This window comes from Anolis sagrei, chromosome X (assembly GCF_037176765.1).
Source record: "Anolis sagrei isolate rAnoSag1 chromosome X, rAnoSag1.mat, whole genome shotgun sequence".
NCBI classification, from domain to species: domain Eukaryota; kingdom Metazoa; phylum Chordata; class Lepidosauria; order Squamata; family Dactyloidae; genus Anolis; species Anolis sagrei.
Window position 1 is genome coordinate 61,890,903 of NC_090034.1, and position 24,490 is coordinate 61,915,392.

Genomic DNA, 24,490 nt, shown 5'->3' on the forward strand with positions numbered 1-24,490 from the left:
CAGCATATACTGAACTGTGAGACAGATATTTACATCCAATATTATCCAACTGCAGGTCCCCCAACAGAAATGATATTCTGACATCCCTCTTGCAAGGGCAGGAAAGATCCAGCATAATCAGAGTAAGCCTTTTTATTCTGAAAGCTATTAAGAAAAGAGCAGATTTCCTGAAAGAAGAACCAGGAAAATAAGATTCTGACTATAAATAGAAGGTCAGCTGCTGTCTTCACTTTGTTGCCTTGTTTTTTACTCGTGTTCTATTTTGAAATGGTCATATGACTGATCAAATAAATAATAATAATATTAATCTGAATTGGCCACGGTAGTCCACGCTCTGGTTACATCCCACCTAGACTACTGCAACGCTCTCTATGTGGGGTTGCCCTTGAAGACGGCCCGGAAGCTTCAATTAGTCCAACGTGCGGCAGCCATGATTTTAACAGGAGGGAGCATACAACTCCCCTGTTGCTCCAGCTCCATTGGCTGCCGATCTGCTACCGGACTCAATTCAAGGTGCTGGCATTGGCCTATAAAGCCTTAAACGGTTCCGGCCCAAGATACCTTTCCGACCGCATCTCTGCCTATGAACCCACCAGGACTTTGAGATCTGCCGGGGAGGCCCTGCTCTCGATCCTGCCGGCTTCTCAAGCACGGTTGGTGGGGACGAGAGATAGGGCCTTCTCGGTGGTGGCCCCTCGGCTGTGGAACGCCCTTCCCATGGACATTAGATCGGCCCCATCTCTCATGGTATTCCGTAAAAAACTGAAGACCTGGCTGTGTGTGCAGGCGTTCAAATAACTAGTACAATGATTGGTAATGAACATAGGAATGAACAATGGATGACGAATCTGGATTATGTTTTTGACGATGAGACGATTGGGTTTGGTTATGGTAGTAATTGTTTACTGAGCGGGTAATGTGTTAAGTTGTTAATTGTTGTTAGATGTGGCATTGAATTATTGCTGTTTTTACTAACTGTGAACCGCTGTGAGTCGCCTTCGGGCTGAGAACAGCGGTATAGAAGCAAAGTAAATAAATAAATAAATAAATAAATAAATATTATTAGTAGTAGAAGTAATAGTAGTATATTTCTGGAGCCCCCGGTGGCGCAGTGAGTTAAACCCCTGTGCCGGCAGGACTGAAGACCGACAGGTCACAGGTTCAAATCCGGGGAGAGGTGGATGAGCTCCCTCTATCAGCTCCAGCTCCTCATGCGAGGACATGAGAGAAGCCTCCCACAAGGATGGTAAAACATCAAAAACATCCGGCCGTCCCCTGGGCAACGTCCTTGCAGACGGCCAATTCTCTCACACCAGAAGCAACTTGCAGTTTCTCAAGTCGCTCCTGACATGACAAAAAAAATGAGAGAAGAGAGAGAAAAAGAGAGAACAGAGAAGCCATTGAAATCCACAAGCATGTGGACAATTTCAACAGAAAGGAAGAAACCATGGAAATGAACAAAATCTGGCTACCAGTATTAAAAAACTCAAAAATTACAACAGCAAAACAACAGAGGGGAAACTAAACAGGCACATCAAATCACTCTCAACAAAGGATTCCCCCCAGGCCCTTCCAAGCCATTGAATGCTAATCAAGGTGATCAGCTGAAACATTCACACCTAGCCCCAGCAGACAAAAGTCCTTTGTCTCACCCTGGTCATTCCACAGATATATAAACCCATTTTCCTAGTTCCAACAGACCTCACTACCTCTGAGGATGCTTGCCATAGATGCAGGCGAAACGTCAGGAGAAAAATTGCCTCCAGAACATGGCCATATAGCCCGGAAAAACCTACAACAACCCAAAAAAAAGTATATTTCTGCCTGCCCTGCCGCCTTTCTCTCTCTCACCCCTGTCCAGCCCGGAGGAACCCTGCTGGGCAGCCGCAGAGGAAGCCACCCTGGGTGTTGGCACATCCATAGCTGCAGGCGCTTCCAGCTCCGGATGCGCACTCGTTGACATCCTGGCAGCCGCCTGAGGTCTGGTCGAAGTCGAAGCCTGAGGGGCAGACGCAGCGGAAACTGCCCAAGGTGTTGAAGCAGGAGGCCGAGCCGCAGGAGGAGGACGATGACGATGAGGAGGAGGTGCCAGAGCACTCGTTCTCGTCTGCAGAACAAAGGCAGTGAGAGTGAGATTGACATCCTACGGCGCAATCTTAACACTGAGCCCAAGCCAAAGGGGAAGTGGCACCCGGAGCTCCTCTTGGAGGGACACCACCTCTCATTGAATTGCATTGGGTCCATGCTATGCCATGCTGGGATTTGTACTTTGGTGGGACACCAGCATCCTTTCGCAGAAAAAAATCAAGGCCTTGTCAAACTACAGGATCCCATCACATTGAACCCCTCTGGAATTCTAAGAATGTATCAACATCATCATCATCAACAACAACAACAATAATAACACTGTTCTACAAATTTTCAGTTTTTCTCAGTTGGAGAAACGAAATGTGCCGTTTCTTAATAAATTTAACATGCTGAATTCAAATATAATAATTAAATGTGTTAATTGGCTCTGGTTTTTATGCAACAGCTATTTCAATTTTCTCCACAATAGGTAATTCGTTAATATTATAATAATGCACCTAACCTTACTGCATGTATATAAACCGTGAATATTTACTAAATTTTAGTCAAATTATATTGCCAATAGTTTATACATGAGAAATATTTATTTAATTAGTCTATTGTTTATGTTTGTGCAGCAAGAAACTATATTAGTAGGCCTAATGCAGTTGAAAAGTCTGAAAGTTTAAATGTCGCTTTAATCGTGACTTTAGTTTATATCCTGTTTGCTTCTCTTGACTTTCTTTTGTATTCAAGGAAAGGATTGTCTCTTACAATGCTCCAGCAGGAGTCTGACAGCATTGACGGAGTCCATTCGCCTTGATATCTTTTTTCCATCGTGCTTTATTTACACACGTGCGAGGCATAACTACAGTAAAAAGAACAATGTAAAACGATGTTTAACGATACTGTCTCAGTCTTCAACTGACTGACCCTCACCGTTCAAAAGTCTGGCCTGGCACTAATACTGCATCATCAAACTTTCTGGAATATTCTAGAATCTTCCATAGTGTAAGTCACAACATGCATTTTTTCAACCATACGTGATCACGTGATTGCTTATATCATAAAAACTAGAGCCAATATACATTTTTAAATGTCATTTTCGTTTTCAGCACCCCAAAATCATAAAAGAACAGCTATTTTCAGGCCTGCAACTTTCTAGAATCTTCCATAGTGTAAGTCGCAACATGCATTTTTTCAACCATACGTGATCACGTGATTGCTTATATCATAAAAACTAGAGCCAATATACATTTTTAAATGTCATTTTCGTTTTCAGCACCCCAAAATCATAAAAGAACAGCTATTTTCAGGCCTGCAACTTTCTAGAATCTTCCATAGTGTAAGTCGCAACATGCATTTTTTCAACCATACGTGATCACGTGATTGCTTATATCATAAAAACTAGAGCCAATATACATTTTTAAATGTCATTTTCGTTTTCAGCACCCCAAAAATCATAAAAGAACAACTATTTTCAGGCCCGCAACATTTTCTCCGTTGAACAGTGTAATGGACGCTTACAGGGAGAAAGGCAGGAGAGAAATAAATGATGATGATGATGATTCATTTCATTGAATTGATTTACTTGAGGACCTTCAGGTTTGTTGTGCCCCTTTACATTTGTGACTACAATGTAACAATGTGTCCATATCTCTTCAAAAATGTTGGTTCAACCTCTAAAGAACAATTAATGTTTACAAAGGGAAATGTTTGGGAAGCTCTGGTATATAAAGCCAGCCTCCGGTCTCCACAGGGGATGCTGTAGAATCAGGAAGCCAATCGGCATGGAACAACTTCCAGCGGAAGGCTTCCTTGGGAGATTTACGTAAACTGACCAACGGCAAGCCTTGTGAGAGCCTGGAAAAGGGCTTGGAAGCCAAGAAGGGGAACTGAGTCGAAGATCACGGTTGCCCCAGGCACTTCTTCCCAGTGGATCACTCACCCACACACTGGTTCCACTGGTAGTGCTGGACGTAGCCCTGGGGGCAGCCACAGCGGTAGCCCCCCAGCACGTTCTGGCAGCCATGCTGGCAGCGGTGGTTGCCCTCGCACTCGTTCACATCTGCGGGAAAAGGGGTAGAGTATTAATCTATGGAACTTCCTGCCACAGGGCTCACTGTGATGGCCTCTCCCTCTTTTTGTATTTACACTTTTGACCCCTGGAACTCCCTGCCATAGGACTCACTGTTATGGCACCTTATTTACTGTGTTAACTATCAACCAATACCAATAATAATAATAATAATAATAATAATAATCTCTAACTAACATCAATAATAGTAATAATAATATTTGGGAAGTCTAGATGTCCTTTGGTAGAAGTCTAATAATGATAATAATAATAATAATAATAATAATAATAATAATAATAATATTTATTTATTTGATCAGTCATATGACCATTTCAAAATAGAACATGAGTAAAAAAACAAGGCAACAAGGTGAAGACAGCAGCCGGCCTTCTATTTATAGTCAGAATCTTATTTTCCTGGTTTTTCTTTCAGGAAATCTGCTCTTTTCTTAATAGCTTTCCCATAAGAAGTCCCAAAATAACACAAAAATTTGGCGTGAACTGGACTCTGCCTTACATTTGAAGAATAATGATAATAATAAAAGTAATATTCTTCCTGCCTGGCAGAAGGGGGCTGGACTTGATGCTCTTTGGGGCCCCTTCCAACTAAAAATAACAACAACATCATCAACAACAATGTAGTAATTCTATCTTCCTGCCTGGCAGAAAGGGATTGGAGTCTAGTAGTAGTAGTAGTAGTAGTAGTAGTAATGTAGTAATGTAGTAATTCTATCTTCCTGTTTGGCAGAAAGTGGTTGGACTTGATGTCCTTTGGGGGTCCCTTCAAACTCTTGGAGTCTAATAATAATAATAATAATAATAATAATAATAATAATATAGCTGAGTGGATAAAAGACTTTGAAAATAAATTTTCAGAGAATGAAATGAGAACCTTGGAAATAACAACAGAAATGATCACTGAAAGAGTGAAGAAAGTCTAGAATTGGACATCACCTGGCAATGATCAACTGCACGGATTTTGGCCTAAATATCTGATTAGCCTGCACTCAAAAATGGCCAAACAATTCAATGAGATGCTGCAAACTGGAAACACCAGCAAATGGATAACAACTGGGAATCATAGAATCATAGAATCATAGAATTGGAAGAGACCTCATGGGCCATCCAGTCCAATCCCCTGCCAAGAAGCAGGAATTTTGCATTCAAATCACCCCTGACAGATGGCCATCCAGCCTCTGCTTAAAAGCTTCCAAAGAAGGAGCCTCCACCACACTCCGGGGCAGAGAGTTCCACTGCTGAACGGCTCTCACAGTCAGGAAGTTCTTCCTAATGTTCAGATGGAATCTCCTTTCTTGTAGTTTGAGATCCGCGTCCTAGTCTCCAGGGAAGCAGAAAACAAGCTTGCTCCCTCCTTCCTGTGGCTTCCTCTAACATATTTATACATGGCTATCATATCTCCTCTCAGCTTCTCTTCTTCAGGCCAAACATGCCCAGCTCCTTAAGCCGCTCCTCGTAGGGCTTGTTCTCCAGAGCCTTGATTATTTTAGTCGCCCTTCTCTGGACACATTCCAGCTTGTCAATATCTCTCTTGAATTGTGGTGCCCAGAATTGGACACAATATTCCAGATGTGGTCTAACCAAAGCAGAATAGAGGGGTAGCATTACTTCCCTGGACCTAGACCCTAGGCTCCTATTGATGCAGGCCAAAATCCCATTGGCTTTTTTTGCCGCCACATCACATTGTTGGCTCATGTTTAACTTGTTGTCCACAAGGACTCCAAGATCTTTTTCACACGTACTGCTCTTGAGCGAGGCGTCCCCCGTATTTGATACAGAAACATCCAGCAAATGGATAACACCAGGAAACTACAGGCCAATAATGTGTCTGCCTACAATGTCCAAATTACTGGCAGTCACAATGGCTGATCAAATCCAGGATTACTTGGAGGCAAATAACATCTTGCCAGTAGAATAAAAAGAAGTAAGGGCACAAAAGATCAGCTTCTGATTAACAAAATGATACCGGAGAATTGCAAAAGCCACAAAACAAACCTCTATACAACTTGGATTGATTACAAAAAAGCATTTGACTCATTGCCACATTGTTGGATCATCAAATGTCTAGATGTCATCGGAGTTTGTGAAAATATTAGAAAGTTCAATGAAATGCAATGAAACAATGGAAAACTGAGTTGTCTGTGGGCAATGAAAGCTATGGAACTGTTAACATCAAGAGAGGAATTTTCCAGGTTGACTAACTGTCACCGCTGTTCATCATTGCAATGATGTCAGTAATTCTACAGAAAACCTAGGCTACCAAAAAGTAACAAATTCACCACTTGCTGTACATGGATGATCTAAAGCTTTATGGAAAATCAGAAATCCAGTCACTGACCAACACAGTCGGAATCTTCAGCACTGACATCAGTATGGAGTTCGGCCTAGACAAATGTGCCACAGTGGCATTAAAGAAAGGTAAAATTACTCACAACGAGGGCATAGAGATGCCAAACGGCCAAACTATAAAATGCAACCAGCCTGAAGCCTATAAATATCTGGGTATACTACAGTTGGACAATATCAAGCATGGGCATGTGAAAAGTGTGGTCAGCAAAAAAGTCAGAAAGGAGTCAGAAAGGTTTTGAAGAGCAAATTAAATGGCGGAAATAAAATCAAGGCTATCAACATCTGGGCCATCCCCGTCATTAGATACACTGCTGGAATTGTGAACTGGACTCAAGCAGACTTGGATGATCTGGACAGAAAAACAAGAAAACTGATGACAATCCTCTACTCATTACACCCGTGTAGTGATGTCCAGAGCAGAAGAGAAAACTGGCAAAAGAAGGCTCTCTATGGAGAGTTCCTGGGAAAAACTGAGAGCCAAATTGACAAAGAAAAAACATGGCTGTGGCTCGCAAATGGAACTCTGAAAAAGGAGACGGAGGGCCTGATTCTGGCATCCCAAGAACAAGCCATTAAAACAAATGCCATCAAAGCCAGAATTGAAAAGTCGATGACAGATCGCAAATGTAGACTCTGCAAAGAAGCAGATGAAACAATAGATCACATCCTCAGCTGCTGCAAGAAGATCGCGCAGACAGACTACAAGCAGAGGCATAACACCGTTGCTCAGATGATTCATTGGAACCTGTGCCACAAAGAACTGGTGGGATCACAAGCCGGAAAAAATTACAGAAAATGAACATATCAAACTCCTCTGGGACTTCCGAATTCAGACAGACAGAGTTTTGGAGCACAAGACTCCCGACCTCACGATCATGTTAAAAAACAAAGTGTGGATTGTCAATGTTGTAATCCCAGGTGACAGCAAGATTGAAGAGAAACAACTGGAAAAGCTGACATGATATGAGGATTTTAGGATCAAACTACACAAGCCAGTAAAGGTGGTCTCAGTGGTGATTGGCACAGTGGGTGCAGTGCCTAAAGACCTTGGCCTGCACTTAAACATAATTGGAGCTGACAAAATTACCATCTGCCAGCTGCAGAAGGCCACCTTACTGGGATCTCCACACATTATTTGCCGATACATCACACAGTCCTAGATGCTTGGGAAGTGTCCGACATGTGATCCAATACAACAGCCAACAGAATGATCTTGTCTGCTGTGAACTCATCTTGTTGTGTTTCAAATAATAATAATAATAATAATAATAATAATAATAATAATAATATAATATTTCTATCTTCCTGCTTTGGGGTCCATTTGGGGTCCCTTTGGGGGTCCACTCCGACTCTTGGTTTTAAATAGTAATGATGATGATGATGATGATGATGATAATAATAATAATAATAATAATAGGGCTGGGCTTTAGAACAGCAGGTTAACTACCAGCTGCAGTAAATCTTGCCAATCAAAAGGTTGACAGTTTGAAGCCCAGGTCAGGGTGAGCTCCTGGCCTTTAGCCCAGCTTCTGCCAATCTAGCAGTTCGAAAACAGCAATGTGAGTAGATAAATAGGTGTTTAAGGCACTCATAAGGGAATGCCAGAAAAATGCCGGTGATTTGATCATGGAGGAAGTTTACGAACAAAGCTCTTTGGCAGGGAAAGTGGAGTGACAGCACCCCCTTGTGGCTGGAACCAAGCACAGCCTCCAAGACGCCGAAGATGGGAAAACAGCCTGTATATCTATGTACAGTGTCTGTCTTGTCAGTATATAACAGCATTGAATGTTTGCCGTGTATGTGTGCATTGTGATCCATCCTGTGTCCCCTTCAGGGTGAAAAGGGTGGAATATAAATACTATAAATAAATACATAAATAAGAAAGTATAATTATAGTGATCTTCCTGCCTGGCAAAAGGTGGCTGGACTAGATGTCTTTTGGGGAGCCCTCCTACCCTCCCATGCGGTCAGGATACCTTCGCAGCTGCTCCCGGCGCCGTTGAGCACGAAGCCCTTCTGGCACTCACAGCTGTAGCTCCCGGGGCTGTTGAGGCAGTGCCCTTTGGAACCGCAGAGGGTGGGCTGGGCTGTGCATTCGTTGTTGTCTGCGCAAAGGCAAGCATGGGTGCATCAGAGTGGGCAATGGAGGAGGAGGACTCGTGGACCCCAAACCACCCCCCCCCCCCAAAGTACAAAGGCTCACCGATGCAGGAGTGGTGGTGCTGGGTAAAGCCTGGGGGGCACTTGCAGTTGAAGCCCCCCACCACGTTGACGCACAGGAACTGGCAGTTGTGCTGCTTGGTGGCGCATTCATCCAGGTCTGGAGGCACAGGGCAGGGGGGCAGAGAAAGGGCCTCTCAGCAAGGAGTGTCATGCTCACTTCTGACTTGGCCAAAACGAGGCTGTACATTAGACTGGCATCATGTGGGGATTGGAGTACTGAGCCCAAGCCAAAGGGAAAGGTACACCAGGAGCTCCTCTTGGAGGGACATGATCTATAACTGAAGAGCTCAATGAGATGGGATCCTGGGATTTGCAGTTTGGCAAAGCCACCTACCTTTGCAGGTCTTGCCGTCCTCCTGCAGGAAGTATCCCCGGGGACAGGAGCAAAGGAAGCTGCCCTCCGTGTTCTTGCAGAGGAAGTTGCAGGGCTTCGGGGACTGGCTGCACTCATCTAGGTCTGCCGCAGGGGAAGAAGAAGGAGGAGGCCAAGGTCAAGACCTGGGAGGGGGGACGTCCCACTTGCAAATGACTGCTTTGGTCCAGATCCATCATTGTTTGAGTCCACAATGCACTCTGGATGTAGGTGAACTACAATTCCCAAACTCAAGGTCAATGCCCACCAAACCCTTCTAGTGTTTTCTGTTGGTCATGGGAGTTCTGTGTGCCAAGTTTGGTTCAATTCCATCGTTGGTAGAGTTCAGAATGCTCTTTGATTGTAAGTTAACTATAAATCCCAGCAACCACAACTCCCAAATGTCAAGGTCTATTTTCCCCAAACCCCACCAGCTTTCACATTTCAGCATACTGAGTATTTGTGCCAAGTTTGGTCCAGATCCATCATTGTTTGAGTCCACAGTGCTCACTGGATGTAGGTGAACTACAGCTCCCAAAGTCAAGGTCAATATCCACCAAATCCTTGAGTGTGGTCAAGGACAGGGCTGGGCTGGTTGGCTGGCCTCTGGGGGTCCCTTCCCAGTCTAGGATACGATACCTATCTCATATCTATATCTATCTATCTATCTATCTATCTATCTATCTATCTATACAAGCCGTCCCTGACTTGCACACTTTATTTGTATCCCGCTGCCAGTTAAGAACAAATCTATGATACTATATCTATCTCATCTATCTATATATATATATACTAGCTATCCCCTGCCACGCGTTGCTGTGGCCCAGTCTGGTGATCTGGAAAATAATGTAATGAGAAAGTGTTGGTTTCTAATATATGTAATTCCTTTATGCTTGTGAGTAAACAGTATTTCTTGTTGTTTGTCAATGTTGATGTGGAGAGTGTCTGGTTTGCCTACTCTGGAATATGCAACATATCATAGTCCTTCTTTAAGGGTCTCTTTCAAATCTGTGATACTATGTCTCTGTGTGTGAGAGAGAATCATATCTATCTATATTTATGACTGGATGGCTCTTTGTCAGGAGGGCTCTGATTACATTTTCTTGCCCTGGTGAAGAGAGTTGGACTGGATGGCCTCAAGTATTTTCTGTTGGTCATGGGGGTTCTGTGTGGGAAGTTTGGCCCAATTCTGTCATTTGTGGGTTTCAGAATGCTCTTTAATTGTAGTGAACTATAAATCCCAGTAACTACGAATCCCAAATGTCAAGGTCTGTTTCCTCCAAACTCCATCTGTGTTCATATTTGGGCATATGGAATATTTGTGTCAAGTTTGGTCCAGATCCATCATTGTTTGAGTCCACAGTGCTCTCTGGATGTAGGTGAACTACAACTGCCAAACTCAAGGTCAATGCCCACCAAACCCTTCCAGTGTGTTCTGTTGGTCATGGAAGTCCTGTATGCCATGTTTGGTTCAATTCCATCATTGGTGGAGTTCAGAATGCTCTTTGATTGTAGGTGAACTATAAATCCCAGCAACTACAACTCCCAAATGTCAAGGTCTATTTCCCTTAAACTCCATCTGTGTTCATATTTGGGCATATGGAATATTCGTGCCAAGTTTGATGCAGATCCATCATTGTTTGAGTCCACAGTACTCTCTGGATGTGGGTGAACTATAATTCCCAAACTCAAGGTCAATGTCCACCAAACCCTTCCAGTTTTTTCTGTTGGTCATGGGAGCCCTGTGTGCCAAGTTTGGCCCAATTCCATCATTGGTGGAGTTCAGAATGCTCTTTGATTGTAGGTAAACTATAAATCCCAGCAACAACAATTCCCAAATGACAAAATCAATTTTTTTGAGTGGAGGACATAAATTGGACTGTTAGGTGTCTTGTGTCCAAATTTGGTGTCAATTCCCCCAGTGGTTTTTGAGTTCTGATGGTAGCACGAACTAACATTACATTTTTATTTATATAGATGCTCTGTGCATAATGAGTACCTTAAAAAAAAAGAACCAATGAACGAAATCACACCAAATTTGGCAACAAAACATCTCATTACACAAGGAGTGACCATCACTCAGAAAATTATGTTGTCATTTGGGAGTTGTAGTTGCTGGGATTTATAGTTCACCTATAATCAAAGAGCATTCTGAAATCCACCAATAAAGGAATTGAACCAAACTTGGCACACAGAACTCCCATGACCAACAGAAAACAGTGGAAGGTTTTGGTGGACATTGACCTTGACTTTGGGAGTTGTAGTTCACCTACATTTAGAGAGCACTGTGGACTCAAACAATGATGGATCTGGACCAAACTTGGCACAAATACTCAATATGCCCAAATATAAACACAGATGGACTTTGGGGAAAATAGACCTTGACATTTGGGAGTTTTAGTTACTGTGATTTATTGTTCACCTACAATCAAGGAGCATTCTGAACCCCACCAACAATGGAATTGGGCCAAACATCCCACACAGAACCCCCATGACCAACAGAACATTTTGTGTTTTCTGGTGGTCTTTGGTGAACTTTCTGACACCCCCCTGGTGACCCTCCCCCGTGGTCTTGACTTCCCAGGTGGAGAAATGCTGCCTTAAGGCCATCCAGTCCAACTCCCTTCACCAGGGCAAGAAAACATAATCAAAGCCCTCCTGACAAAGGGCCATCCAGCCATTCACACACACACACACATATGTATATGACAGGTGCAGTATCAAAGATTTGAAAGGGACTCCTAAAGAAGGGCAATGATATGTTGCATGTTCCAGAGTAGGCAAACCAGACACTTTCCACATCAACACTGGCAAAGAAACAGCAATAAATACTGTTTATCCACAAGCATAAAGACATTACAAATATTAGAAACCAACACTTTCTCATTACTTTATATATACTTTTTATATCTATATATATATAAATGCTCTGTGCATAATGAGTACCTTAAAAACAAAAGAACCAATGAACGAAATCACACCAAATTTGGCAACAAAATGTCTCACAACACAAGGAGTGACCATCACTCAAAAAATTATGATTTTGTCATTTGGGAGTTGTTGTTGCTGGGATTTTTAGTTCACCTATAATCAAAGAGCATTCTGAACTCCACCAATAATGGAATTGAACCAAACTTGGCACACAGAACTCCCATGACCAACAGAAAACACTAGAAGGTTTTGGTGGACATTGACCTTGACTTTGGGAGTTGTAGTTCACCTACATCCAGAGAGCACTGTGGACTCCAACAATGATGGATCTGGACCAAACTCTACACGAATACTCAATATGCCCAAATGTGAACACTGGTGGAGTTTGGGGAAAATAGAATCTTGACATTTGGGAGTTGTAGTTGCTAGGATTTATAGTTCACCTACAATCACAGAGCATTCTGAACCCCACCAATGACAGAATTGGGCCAAACCTCCCACACAGAACTCCCATGTGGGCCACAGCAACACGTGGCAGGGGACGGCTAGTACTTTATATATTCATACATATACATATACATATATATATATAAAAGCTGTCCCCTGCCATGTGTTGCTGTGGCCCAGTCTGTTGATCTGGAAAATAAAGTAATGAGAAAGTGTTGGTTTCTAATCTATGTAATGTCTTTTTGCTTGTGAGTAAACAGTATTTCTTGTTGTTTCTTTGCCAGTGTTGATGTGGAGATTGTCTGGTTTGCCTACTCTGGAACATGCCACATATCATTGCCCTTCTTTAGGAGTCCCTTTCAAATCTTTGATACTGCATACATACATACATACATATATATACGGGTTACAAACATCGGACTTGTAAACGACTCCAAGTTAAGAACAGAGCTGGACTGGATGACCTTTGGGGCCCCTTCCAAATCTAAGATACTATGTTTATCTCATATATATATATATATATATATATATATATATACACACACACACACACACACACACACACACACACACATATATACACACACCTAGGCCATCCCAGAGTTATGACATCTGACTTACAAATGCCTCCTAGTTAAGAACAGGGCTGCACTGGATGGCCTCTGGGAGTCCCTTCCAAATCTAGGATACAATATCGATTTCAGGCTGTCCCCAGGTTACAACCATCCAACTCACAAATGACTTACAAACCCTTCCATATGTCATCCAAAGCATGTGTGCACGCGCATGTATGTGTGTGTATATATATATATATATATACACACACACATATATATATATACACACACACACATGGTTGGTGTTACAGTTAAAAAATGTCTGTGCTCTGACTTACAAACAAATTCAACTTAAGAACAAGCTTACAGAACCTCTCTTGTTTGTCCCTTAGGGAACCGCCTGTCTCACCCATGCTACCATGCAATTGTCTCATGTTAATTTTTCAAATTAGTATGATAAAAGATGATTGAGGAATCCAGTGAAGCGCCTTGACCTTGGCAGTGCGTTCCAGTGAGGTCGGGGCCATAGCCGGCCTGGCAATGGCAGCGGAAGGAGCCCAGGCTGTTGATGCACTGGCCGTTGCGGCAGAGGTTTGGCAGCACTTTGCACTCGTCGATGTCTCCACGGAGCACAGGAATAATAAGGGAAAGAGAGGAAAAGAAAGAAAGAGAGAGAGTTACATCTTCTATTTGGAACAGAAGGGATGGAGGCTTTGAAGCACAGGCTGGAGGGCTATCTGTCAGGAGGGATCAGAGGAGGGATTATGTTTCCCCTGCCTAAAGGCAGAAGGGGGTCTGACTAGAGGCAATTTAACATTCCAGCTTTTCCGGCTTCATGAAGGTATGCTCGATTCCGGCCACAGGGGGAGTTGTCGCTTCACGCTCCACTTGTGACAACAAGTCTTTGATGGAGTACTTCCTCATTCTTATGCACGCCGCTGGAAGGATTTATGGCGTCATAAATTAGTTAAAATGGGTTTAAAATTAGGTTGCATTGTAATAGGTTGTCTGTGGTTTGCTCTTCACAGACCACTTAATACAATGCAGCCTGAGACCTGCCACATGCACAGAGTAGGAACTTCTTACAGCCACACCAGAGGCATTCCAAGTGGCCAGCTTCTGGTCAAAGGACGTTTAGCATCATGCCAAGTTTTTAACTTTGCTTGTGGTTTTAAATAATTACAACTGTATCCGCAATTCACTTCTGAAACAATAAATAGTTTTCTTAGATCTACAGAGACACTTGCTGGAACACCTCAGCAAGCGAGAGTTCAAAAGTGGCAGGCTCAAACCCAGCACTTCAATCCGTGGGTGATACCAGATGAGAGACTTCCCCGTGGGCACACAGAAGAATGGGCGACTTGGAAGGCGCTGAACAGACTGCGCTCTGGCACCACGAGATGCAGAGCCAACCTTAAGAAATGGGGCTACAAAGTTGAATCCACGACATGCGAGTGTGAAGAAGAGCAAACCACTGACCACCTGCTGCAATGCAACCTGAGCCCTGCCACATGCACAATGGGGGACCTCCTTGCAGCAACTCCAGAGGCACTCCAAGTGGCCAGATACTGGTCAAAGGACATTTAATCAACTACCAAGTTTGCAAAATTTGTGTGTTTTTTTTAAATCTGTTTTGTTTGTTTTGTTCTGTTAGAAATGTAATACAATGTTCTGGTTGCGGATGACACGAGAAATAAGTAAATAAATAACAATGTTATATATAAAATATATATTATTACTCATATTATTCATATATAATTATATTATTATTATTATTATTATTATTATTATTATTATTATTACGGAGCCCCCGGTGGCGCAGTGGGTTAAAGCCCTGTGCCGGCAGAATTGAAGACCGACAAGTCGCAGGTTCGAATCCAGGGAGAGGCAGATGAGCTCCCTCTATCAGCTCCAGCTCCTCGTGCGGGGACATGAGAGAAGCCTCCCATAAGGATGATAAAAACATCAAATCATCCGGGCGTCCCCTGGGCAACGTCCTTGCAGACGGCCAATTCTCTCACAACAGGAGCAACTCCTGACACGACAAAAATTATTATTATTATTATTATTATTATTATTATTATTATTAACCACTACCGGGTAGGTAAGTCATCCGAATTCCATGTCAAGTTTTTACTAAGTGACCATTTCCCCCAAGTGATCAAATTTCTGATTTAGGCTGCCTAAGACAATTTGCTGTGTTGGATTCAGGTTGAAACTTGACTTGTATATATTTGCAGTGTTTTTACCCATGTTTATATGCATTCAGAATCACACTCATTGATGAATCTGCTCTGCACATTTTCTGCTGTGCAAATTGGGTCTTTGGACCATAATAAAGTTTGCAAGCAGAAGAGAGAGGCACCAGGACTTCCTTCAATCTGGACACTGGACTCCTCTGGGTGCAGCCAGAATCCTGTTGGCTTTTTGAGCTGCTGCATCACGCTCTTGGCTCATGAAGACGCCAAGATCTTTCTCACATGGACCGTAGTCGAGCCAGGCACTGTCCCCCTTCCTGTATCTTTGCATTTCATTTTTTCTGCCTAAGTGGAATATCTTGCATTTGTCCTTGTTGGAATGCACGGTGTTAGTTCTAGCCAATCCACTCTCTCATCTGTGAAGGTCCTTTTGAATCCGGATCCTGTCCTCTGGAGGATTAGTACTCCCTCCCAATTTGGTCCCATCTGCAAACCTGATCAGGAAGGCCTTCTAAATGGTATTATTCTTTATAGGTTTTTGTATTAAAATATAATACAGTATAGTATAGTATAGTATAGTATAGTGTAGAACAGAAGCTCTCTGAAGCTCTAGGTGCTCTTACTGCCTACTACAGGGAAAACCAGCTGATCCCTAACCCATTTAAAACACAGACATGTGCCTTTCATCTCAAGAACAGAGACGCATCCCAAGCTCTGAAGATCACCTGGGAAGGAATCCCACTGGAGCATTGCAGCGCACCCAAATACCTGGGAGTCACTCTGGACCGTGCTCTTACCTACAAGAAGCACTGCCTGAACATCAAGCAAAAAGTGGGTGCCAGAAACAATATCATACGAAAGCTGACTGGCACAACCTGGGGATCACAACTAGATACAGTGAAGACATCTGTCCTTACGCTGTGCTACTCTGCTGCTGAGTATGCATGTCCAGTGTGGAACACATCTCACCATACTAAAACAGTGGATGTGGCTCTTAATGAGACATGCCGCATTATCACGGGGTGCCTGCACCCTACACCACTGGAGAAATTACACTGCTTAGGCGGTATTGCACCACCTGACATCCGCCGGGAAGTAGCAGCCAATAGTGAAAGGACCAAGGCAGAGACATCTCCAGCTCATCCCCTGTTTGGGTATCAGCCAGCACGCCAACGACTTAAATCTAGACATAGTTTTCCAAGATGTACAGAGACACTCGCTGGAACACCTCATCAAGCGAGAGTCCAAAAGTGGCAGGCTCAAACCCAGCACCTCAACCAATGGCTGATACCAAATGAGAGACTCCCTCCTGGGCACACAGAAGACTGGGTGACTTGGAAGGCACTGAACAGACTGCGCTCTGGCACCACAAGATGCAGAGCCAACCTTCAGAAATGGGGCTACAAAGTAGAATCCTCGACATGCGAGTGTGGAGAAGAGCAAACCACTGACCACCTGCTGCAATGCAACCTGAGCCCTGCCACATGCACAAGGGAGGACCTTCTTGCAGCAACACCGGAAGCACTCCAAGTGGCCAGATACTGGTCAAAGGACATTTAACCAGCTACCAAACTCACAAGTTGTGTATTTTTCTGTTTGTTTGCTTTGTTCTGTTATAAATGTAATATAATGGACTGGCTGCTCTGACACGACAAATAAATAAGTATAGTATAGTATAGTATAGTATAGTATAGTATAGTATAGTATAGTATAGTATACGGATGGGTCTTGTCCTGGCTCACCTCGCCCATCGGTGGCGGACCCCGTTCCATGGGGGCACATCTTCCTATGCGGGGCGGTGCCAACGAAGGGGCAGAGCTCACACTGGGGTCCCCAACCCCGTCCCCCCGCGCAGCAGCACTCCGACTTGGTGGTTGGCTGCCGGTTGGTGGAGGACATCTGGCACATCGCCTGCAGCACCTCTGTGAAGCACAAGCCCCGGCGCACGTCTGCAAGGAGAGAGCAAGCGGGACAGTATTATTATTAGTAGTATCATTATTTGTTTATTTACCCTATTTATATCCCGTTTTTTTCTACCCCAAGGGGGGCTCAAGGCGGCTTACATATGGCAGTTATTCAATGCCTTAAACACATATAAACATTAAGCTCAAAATCCACTGAATTAAAATTAATACATATTTTAAAATTTAAAATTACATTCAATATTAAAATCACGCCATCCAAAAATCGTAGTCTGAGGCCGTTCTGTAGTCATCACACATATTCCAATTATATTATATTATTACGCTGCTTCTCCGAAGGCCTGGATCCAGAGCCAGGGTTTTACTCTCCTTCTGAAGGCTAGGAGGGAGGGGGCTGATCTAATGTCGCTAAGCAGGGAGTTCCATCGCTGAGGTGCCACCACCAAGAAGGAAGGCCCTGTCTCCCATTCCCACCAGTGGATGTGGCTCTTAATGAGACATGCCGCATTATCACGAGGTGTCTGCACCCTACACCACTGGAGAAACTACACTGTCTAGCCGGTATTGCACCACCTGACATCTGCCAGGAAGTAGCAGCCAATAGTGAAAGGACCAAGGTAGTGACATCTCCAGCTCATCCCTTGTTTGGGTATCAGCCAGCATGTCAACGACTTAAATCAAAAAATAGTTTTCTAAGATCTACAGCAGTGTTTCTCAACCTTCCGAATGCCATGACCCCTTAATACAGTTCCTTATGTTGTGGTGACCCCCAACCATAACATTATTTTTGTTGCTACTTCATAACTATAATTTTGCTACTGTTATGAATCGTCATGTAAACATCTGATATGCAGGATGTATTTTCATTCAATGGACCAAATTTGGCACAAATACCCAGTATGCCCAAATTTGAATGCTGGTGGGGTTGGGGGGTAGGATTGACAATGTCATTTGGGAGTTGTAGTTGTTGGGATTTATAGTTCACCTACAATCAAAGAGTGTTCTAAACTCCACCAAGGATGGAATTGAACCAAACTTGACACAGAACTCCCATGAGCAATAGAAAATACTGGAAGGGTCTGATGGGCATTGACCTTGAGTTTTGGAGTTGTAGTTCACCTACATTCAGAGAGCACTTTTGACTCAACAATGATGGATCTGGACCAAACTTAACAGGAATACTCAATATGGTGGAATTTGAGGAAAATAGACCGTGTTATTTGGGAATTGTGGTTGCTGAGATTTATAGTTCACCTATAATTAAAGAGCATTCTCAACACCACCAAGGATAGAATTGGGCCAAACTTTCCACACAGAACCCCCCTGACCAACAGAAAATACTGTATTTTCTGATGGTCTTTGGTGACCCCTCTGACACCCTCTCACGACCCCCTCAGGGGTCCCGACCCCCAGGTTGAGAAACGCTGATCTACAGAGACACTCGCTGGAACACCCTAGCAAGCGAGAGTCCAAAAGTGGCAGGCTCAAACCCAGAACCTCAATCAATTGCTGATACCAAATGAGAGACTCCCCCCTGGGCACACAGAAGACTGGGCGACTTGGAAGGCACTGAACAGACTGCGCTCTGGCACCACGAGATGCAGAGCCAATCTTAAGAAATGGGGCTACAAAGTGGAATCCACAACATGCGAGTGTGGAGAAGAGCAAACCACTGACCACCTGCTGCAATGCAACCTGAGCCCTGCCACATGCACAATGGAGGACCTTCTTGCAGCAACACCAGAGGCACTCCAAGTGGCCAGATACTGGTCAAAGGACATTTAATAGAATACCAAGCTTGCAAACTTTGTGTTTTGTCTGTTCGTTTGTTTGTTTTGTTATAAATGTAATACAAATGTCTGGTTGCTCCTGACACGATAAATAAATAACCAGTCACACTTGCAAACAAGGTGAGACCAAGAGCAGAGCCTCCCCAGAAGATCTTAATCTTTCAGGTGGTTCATAGGGGAGGATACATTCAGACAGGATACATTCATTACCTGCCAAAGTATTATTATTATTATTATCAAATATGCAGTTCTTGCCTCTGAGGAGCAAAGCTGCGGAGAGATCACAGTGGCCATATGCATAATGGCAGGAGGGGGTTGGACTAGATGGTCTCTAAGGGTCTCTTCTGATTCTAGGTCCTTGGATATAATCATTAAAGATTCCTAAACAAGGTCAAAGGCCTGTGTGAAGAGCCATGTTTTCAGAGATATTCAAAAAGCTTGGAGAGTGGGGGCTCATCTAATCTCTCTCGAGAGGTCGTTTCAAAGCTGGGGAGCCACCACCGAGAAGGAAAGGCCTCTTTTCCCTCGTCCCCACCAACCACGCTTGAGACAGAGGTGGGACTGAGTGCAGGGCCTCCCTGCCATATCTCATTTCAGCAAAACCCGCGACACGACTTACCCAGGCACTCGGTGCCCGAGGGGCTGCTCTGGAAGCCCTCATTGCAGTCGCAGTGGTAGCTGCCCACGGAGTTCACGCAGCGGCCGTTGGGGCAGATCCCAGGCTTTGTGCGGCATTCGTTCTCATCTGAGAAGGGAGGAAGGAAGGAAGAGAGTAAAAGGATGCCAGGCTCCCCCTAGACCAGGCATGGCTCTCCCTCCACGTGTTCTAGACTTCAACTCCCACATTTCCTAACACCCGGTAATAGTAATAGTAATAATATAATATAATAATAACATAAAAATGATAACATAACATCACAATAATAATAATATAATTGTTGGGGTTCAGCTTCCGTGTGAACCTGAACCTGATTCTCTGATTGTATTTCCTGATGTAACTGAACAGGCTACTGAACATGAATTTGTCCCTGATGGTTTGGAAACTGTTGAAACTGTTGATTCTGGGGTCAGTGGCTTGGAAAGTGACACTATGCATCCTGATGGGAATGTTTCTGAATCAAGCGGTGATAGCTCTCCAGAGGAGCTAGCACCTGTCTTTTTTTAAATGAGGATAGAAAAGGACAGATTTGGAAAAACAGGAGTGAATCGCAGAGTCTGCGAAGGTCAAGCAGCTTAAAGGAAAGGGAGGCACAGGCTTTAAAGCCTGGAGGCGTGTCCCAAAACAGTTTCTTTAGTTTTAAGTGTTTCTCCCCGGGCTCTCTCGTTAGATCAAGCATCGTTTAGATTGAGGCATTACCTTGGCAGATTTCCCGGTTTCCATGGCCTGCATTCCCAGAGGCTTCTAGTTTCCAAGTACGGTTAGTGAGATGCTAACAGGTTCCAGGTTTTTCTAGTGTTGCTTTTGGAATTCTGACCTAGTTCATAGATATTCCTGACTGCTGAATTTTACTGTGGCTTTTTTGGACTTTGTAGTTTCCTCTATTTTGTAACCATTTTTTAATCAATAAAAAAGGATTGTTTTTTCCTACAGTCAAGTGTGGTGGATTAATATCTTATGGTCTTGTTTCCTGATCTGGGTTGCAACAATAATAGAAATAATACAATAACATATAATAATAATACTATAATGTCTAATGTCGCTAGGGAGGTAGTTCCATCGCTGAGGGGCCACCACCAAGGAAGGCCCTGTCTCCCATTCCCACCAGTCACACTTGCAAATAAGGTGGGTTTCAACAAGCCTTTGAAAATGACCAGTTCTAACTCAGCCCCACACATTGTCTAATACCGCCTTATTCTTCCTACCAGTTACCCAGATTCTTTCCTCTAATTCCTCTAACCGGAATGAACAGCCACAGACCTAATATTATTGTTGCCTGCCATAGCATTGCAATCAATCCCCGGGCCGCTTAGAATTTTTGGGCTTATGGTTATGTTGTTTTTACTCTGTATGTTTTGTGATATTACTTGGGAACCGTTATTTTTTATTTATTTATAAAAATAATGGAATAATATAACAATGATAATATACGTATTTTAAATAAGATATAAAATAATATAATAATATAAAACAATAAAAATATCACAATAAAAAAAACTAAACCTTTGACTGTGTGGATTATAACAAATTGTGGCAAGTTCTTGGTGGTAGACCAAGGGGGAGACCAATTTATTTATTATTTATTTATTTAGAACTTTTATATACTGGTCTTCTCACCTCCGCAGAGGGACTCAGGCCAGTTCACAACAACAGTATCACAGACAATCGTTTAAAAACATCACATAGAATCATAGAATCATAGAATCAAAGAGTTGGAAGAGACCTCATGGGCCATCCAGTCCAACCCCCTGCCAAGAAGCAGGAATATTGCATTCAAATCACCCCTGACAGATGGCCATCCAGCCTCTGTTTAAAATCTTCCAAAGAAGGAGCCTCCACCACACTCCGGGGCAGAGAGTTCCACTGCTCAACGGCTCTCACAGCCAGGAAGTTCTTCCTCATGTTCAGATGGAATCTCCTTTCTTGTAGTTTGAAGCCATTGTTTCACGTCCTAGTCTCCAGGGAAGCAGAAAACAAGCTTGCTCCCTCCTCCCTGTGGCTTCCTCTCACATATTTATACATGGCTATCATGTCTTCTCTCAGCCTCCTCTTCTTCAGGCTAAACATGCCCAGCTCCTTAAGCCACTCCTCATAGGGTTTGTTCTCCAGACCTTTTATCATTTTAGTTGCCCTCCTCTGGACACATTCCAGCTTGTCAATATCTCTCTTGAATTGTGGTGCCCAGAATTGGACACAATATTCCAGGTGTGGTCTAACCAAAGCAGAATAGAGGGGTATTATAACTTCCTTAGATCTAGACACTATGCTCCTATTGATGCAGGCCAAAATCCCATTGGCTTTTTTTGCCGCCACATCACATTGTTGGCTCATGTTTGACTTGTTGTCCACGAGGACTCCAAGATCTTTTTCACACGTACTGCTCTCAAGCCAGGCATCGTCCTCCATTCTGTATCTTTGCATTTCGTTTTTCCTGCCAAAGTGGAGTATCTTGCATTTGTCCGTTGAACTTCATTTTGTTAGTTTTGGCCAATCATCTCTCTAATCTGTCAAGATCGTTTTGAATCCTGCTCCTGTCCTCTGGACTATTGGCTATCCCTCCCAATTTGGTGTCGTCTGCAAACTTGATGATCCTGCCTTCTAACCCTTCATCTAAGTCATTAATAAATATGTTGAACAGGACCGAGCCCTACGGCACTCCACTTGTCACTTCTTTCCAAGATGAAGAGGAAGCATTGGGGAGAATCAGCCTCTGGGTTCGTCCATTTAACCAATTCCAGATCCACCTCTCCGTAGTTTTGTTTAGCACACATTGGACTAGTTTCCTTGCCAGAAGGTCGTGGGGGACCTTGTCGAAGGCCTTACTGAAATCCAGGTACTCTACATCCACGGCATTCCCCGCATCTACCCAGCTTGTAACTATCAAAGAAAGAGATCAGATTAGTCTGGCATGACATCCCGTAATACACTAAAACATTAAAATACTAAAATACAATCATATAATTACATAGGCCAAGTCGTCAAAATGAAATCGTAGTTCATCACCATTCGTCCGTGTAGTCACGAGTTATTGACTCACTCGTCAAATGCCAGTTTCCAGAGCCAGGTTTTCACCTGTTTTCTAAAGGTCAGGAGGGAAAGGGCAGTTGTAATCTCCAGTGGGAGAGAGTTCTAGAGCCAAGAGGCCACCACCGAGAAGGCCCTGTCCCTCGTCCCCACCAGACGCGATTGCGAGGATGGTGGGACCGAGAGCAGGGCCCCTCCAGAAGATCTTAACAATCTTGATGGTTCATAGGGGAGAATCCGTTGACTTAAATCAAGAAATCAAGCCACCTTGCAAGTCCCCTGAGGAATCTGTTTAACGACCAAGTAGCAACAGTCAGACCATGGAACAAAGCCTGGTTCAAGACTGGGAAAGGAGTACAATAGGGCTGTCAAAACCAAATTTGGTCTCCGAAGTGTCTCATCGATCTAAACTACCTCACTATTCCTTATACACTCTGCACAAAAGAACATGAACCTCTTTGGTTCATAACACACTCTCACCCTCCCTATTCAACTTGTATGCAGAATGCATCATACGAGGATGTGCGGTGCTTGACGAATCCAAGGCTGGAGTTAAAATGGCTGAAAGAAACATGAACAACCTTAGAAATGCAGATGATAGCACTTTGTTGGCTGAAAGTGAGGAGGAGCTGAGGATCTTCCTTTCCTTAGGCGATCCCTCGTTGGACAAGTAAGATGGTCTTCCATGATGGGTTTCCTTGTGGATTCGTAGGTGGCTGTGGAGCCCTATTCTTGACCCGCATCTTCTCCCACAGTGAAGGTATTGGTTTCCAGGTGGAAGGCGGTCCCGGTCGGGGTTGGCTTGACACGCCTACCTCCTGGCACGTTTCTCTCTTTCACCCTCCACTCGTGCCTCTTCGAATTCTGCAGCACTGCTGGTCACAGCTGACCTCCAGCAGGAGCGCTCAGGGCTTCCCAGTTCTCAGTATCTATGCCAGAAATTTTAAGGTTGGCTTTGAGCCCACCTTTAAATCTCATTTCCTGTCCACCAACGTTCCGTTTTCCATTCTTAAGTTCAGAGTAGAGCGACTGCTTTGGGAGACGGTGGTCAGGCATCCGGACAACGTGGCCGGCCCAGTGGAGTTGATGGCAGAGGACCATCGCTTCAGTGCTGGTGGTCTTTGCTTCTTCCAGCACGCTGACGTTTGTCCGCCTGTCTTTCCAAGAGATTTGCAGGATTTTCCGGAGGCAGCACTGATGGAATTGTTCCAGGAGTTGCATGTGACATCTGTAGACAGTCCACGTTTCGCAGGCATAGAGCAGGGTTGGCAGGACAATAGCTTTATAGACAAGCACCTTGGTATCCCTACGGATGTCCCGGTTCTCAAACACTCTCTGCTTCATTCGGGAAAATGCTGCACTCACAGAGCTTAGGCGGTGTTGTGTTTCGTTGTCAATGTTGACTTTGGTGGAGAGGTGACTGCCAAGGTAGCGGAAATGGTCAACATTTTCTAATGTTATACCATTAAGCTGTATCTCTGGCATTGGAGAAGGGTTGGCTGGTGACTGCTGGTGACCCATTTAAGGTGGAATCGGGTGTCAAACATGGATGTGTTATTTCCCCAACTCTATTCTCCATCTTCATTGCTATGATACTTCACCTTGTTGACGGGAAGCTTCCCACCGGAGTGGAAGTCATCTATCCGACAGATGGCAAGCTGTTTAACCTCAGCAGACTGGAAGCCAAAACCAAGGTTACAACAACATCTATTATAGAACTCTAGTATGCTGATGACAATGTCGTCTGTGCGCATTCAGAAGAAGATCTACAAGCCAGATCTACAACACCTTCGCAGAAGCATACATGAAGCTTGGCCTGGCACTGAACATCGAGAAAACCAAAGTGCTGAGGAGTCTTATCACCAAGGTGAAAGAAG

The 24,490-nt window shown here is 43.9% G+C and overlaps 1 protein-coding gene across 2 annotated transcripts in view; it reads right to left on the reverse strand.

The window, feature by feature from the left end:
• The window catches only part of LOC132780882 (fibrillin-2), a 150,186-nt gene that overhangs the window by 6,741 nt on the left and 118,955 nt on the right, over nt 1-24,490 (reverse strand). For both annotated transcript variants that reach the window (XM_067473612.1, XM_067473613.1), the window contains 8 exons: nt 19,551-19,676; nt 16,962-17,168; nt 13,516-13,641; nt 9,069-9,191; nt 8,715-8,831; nt 8,488-8,616; nt 4,016-4,135; nt 1,852-2,107 (listed from right to left, as the gene is read on the reverse strand). In XM_067473612.1, coding sequence (XP_067329713.1) covers nt 1,852-2,107; nt 4,016-4,135; nt 8,488-8,616; nt 8,715-8,831; nt 9,069-9,191; nt 13,516-13,641; nt 16,962-17,168; nt 19,551-19,676 — 1,204 coding nt within the window. The remainder of the gene's footprint in view (nt 1-1,851; nt 2,108-4,015; nt 4,136-8,487; nt 8,617-8,714; nt 8,832-9,068; nt 9,192-13,515; nt 13,642-16,961; nt 17,169-19,550; nt 19,677-24,490) is intronic.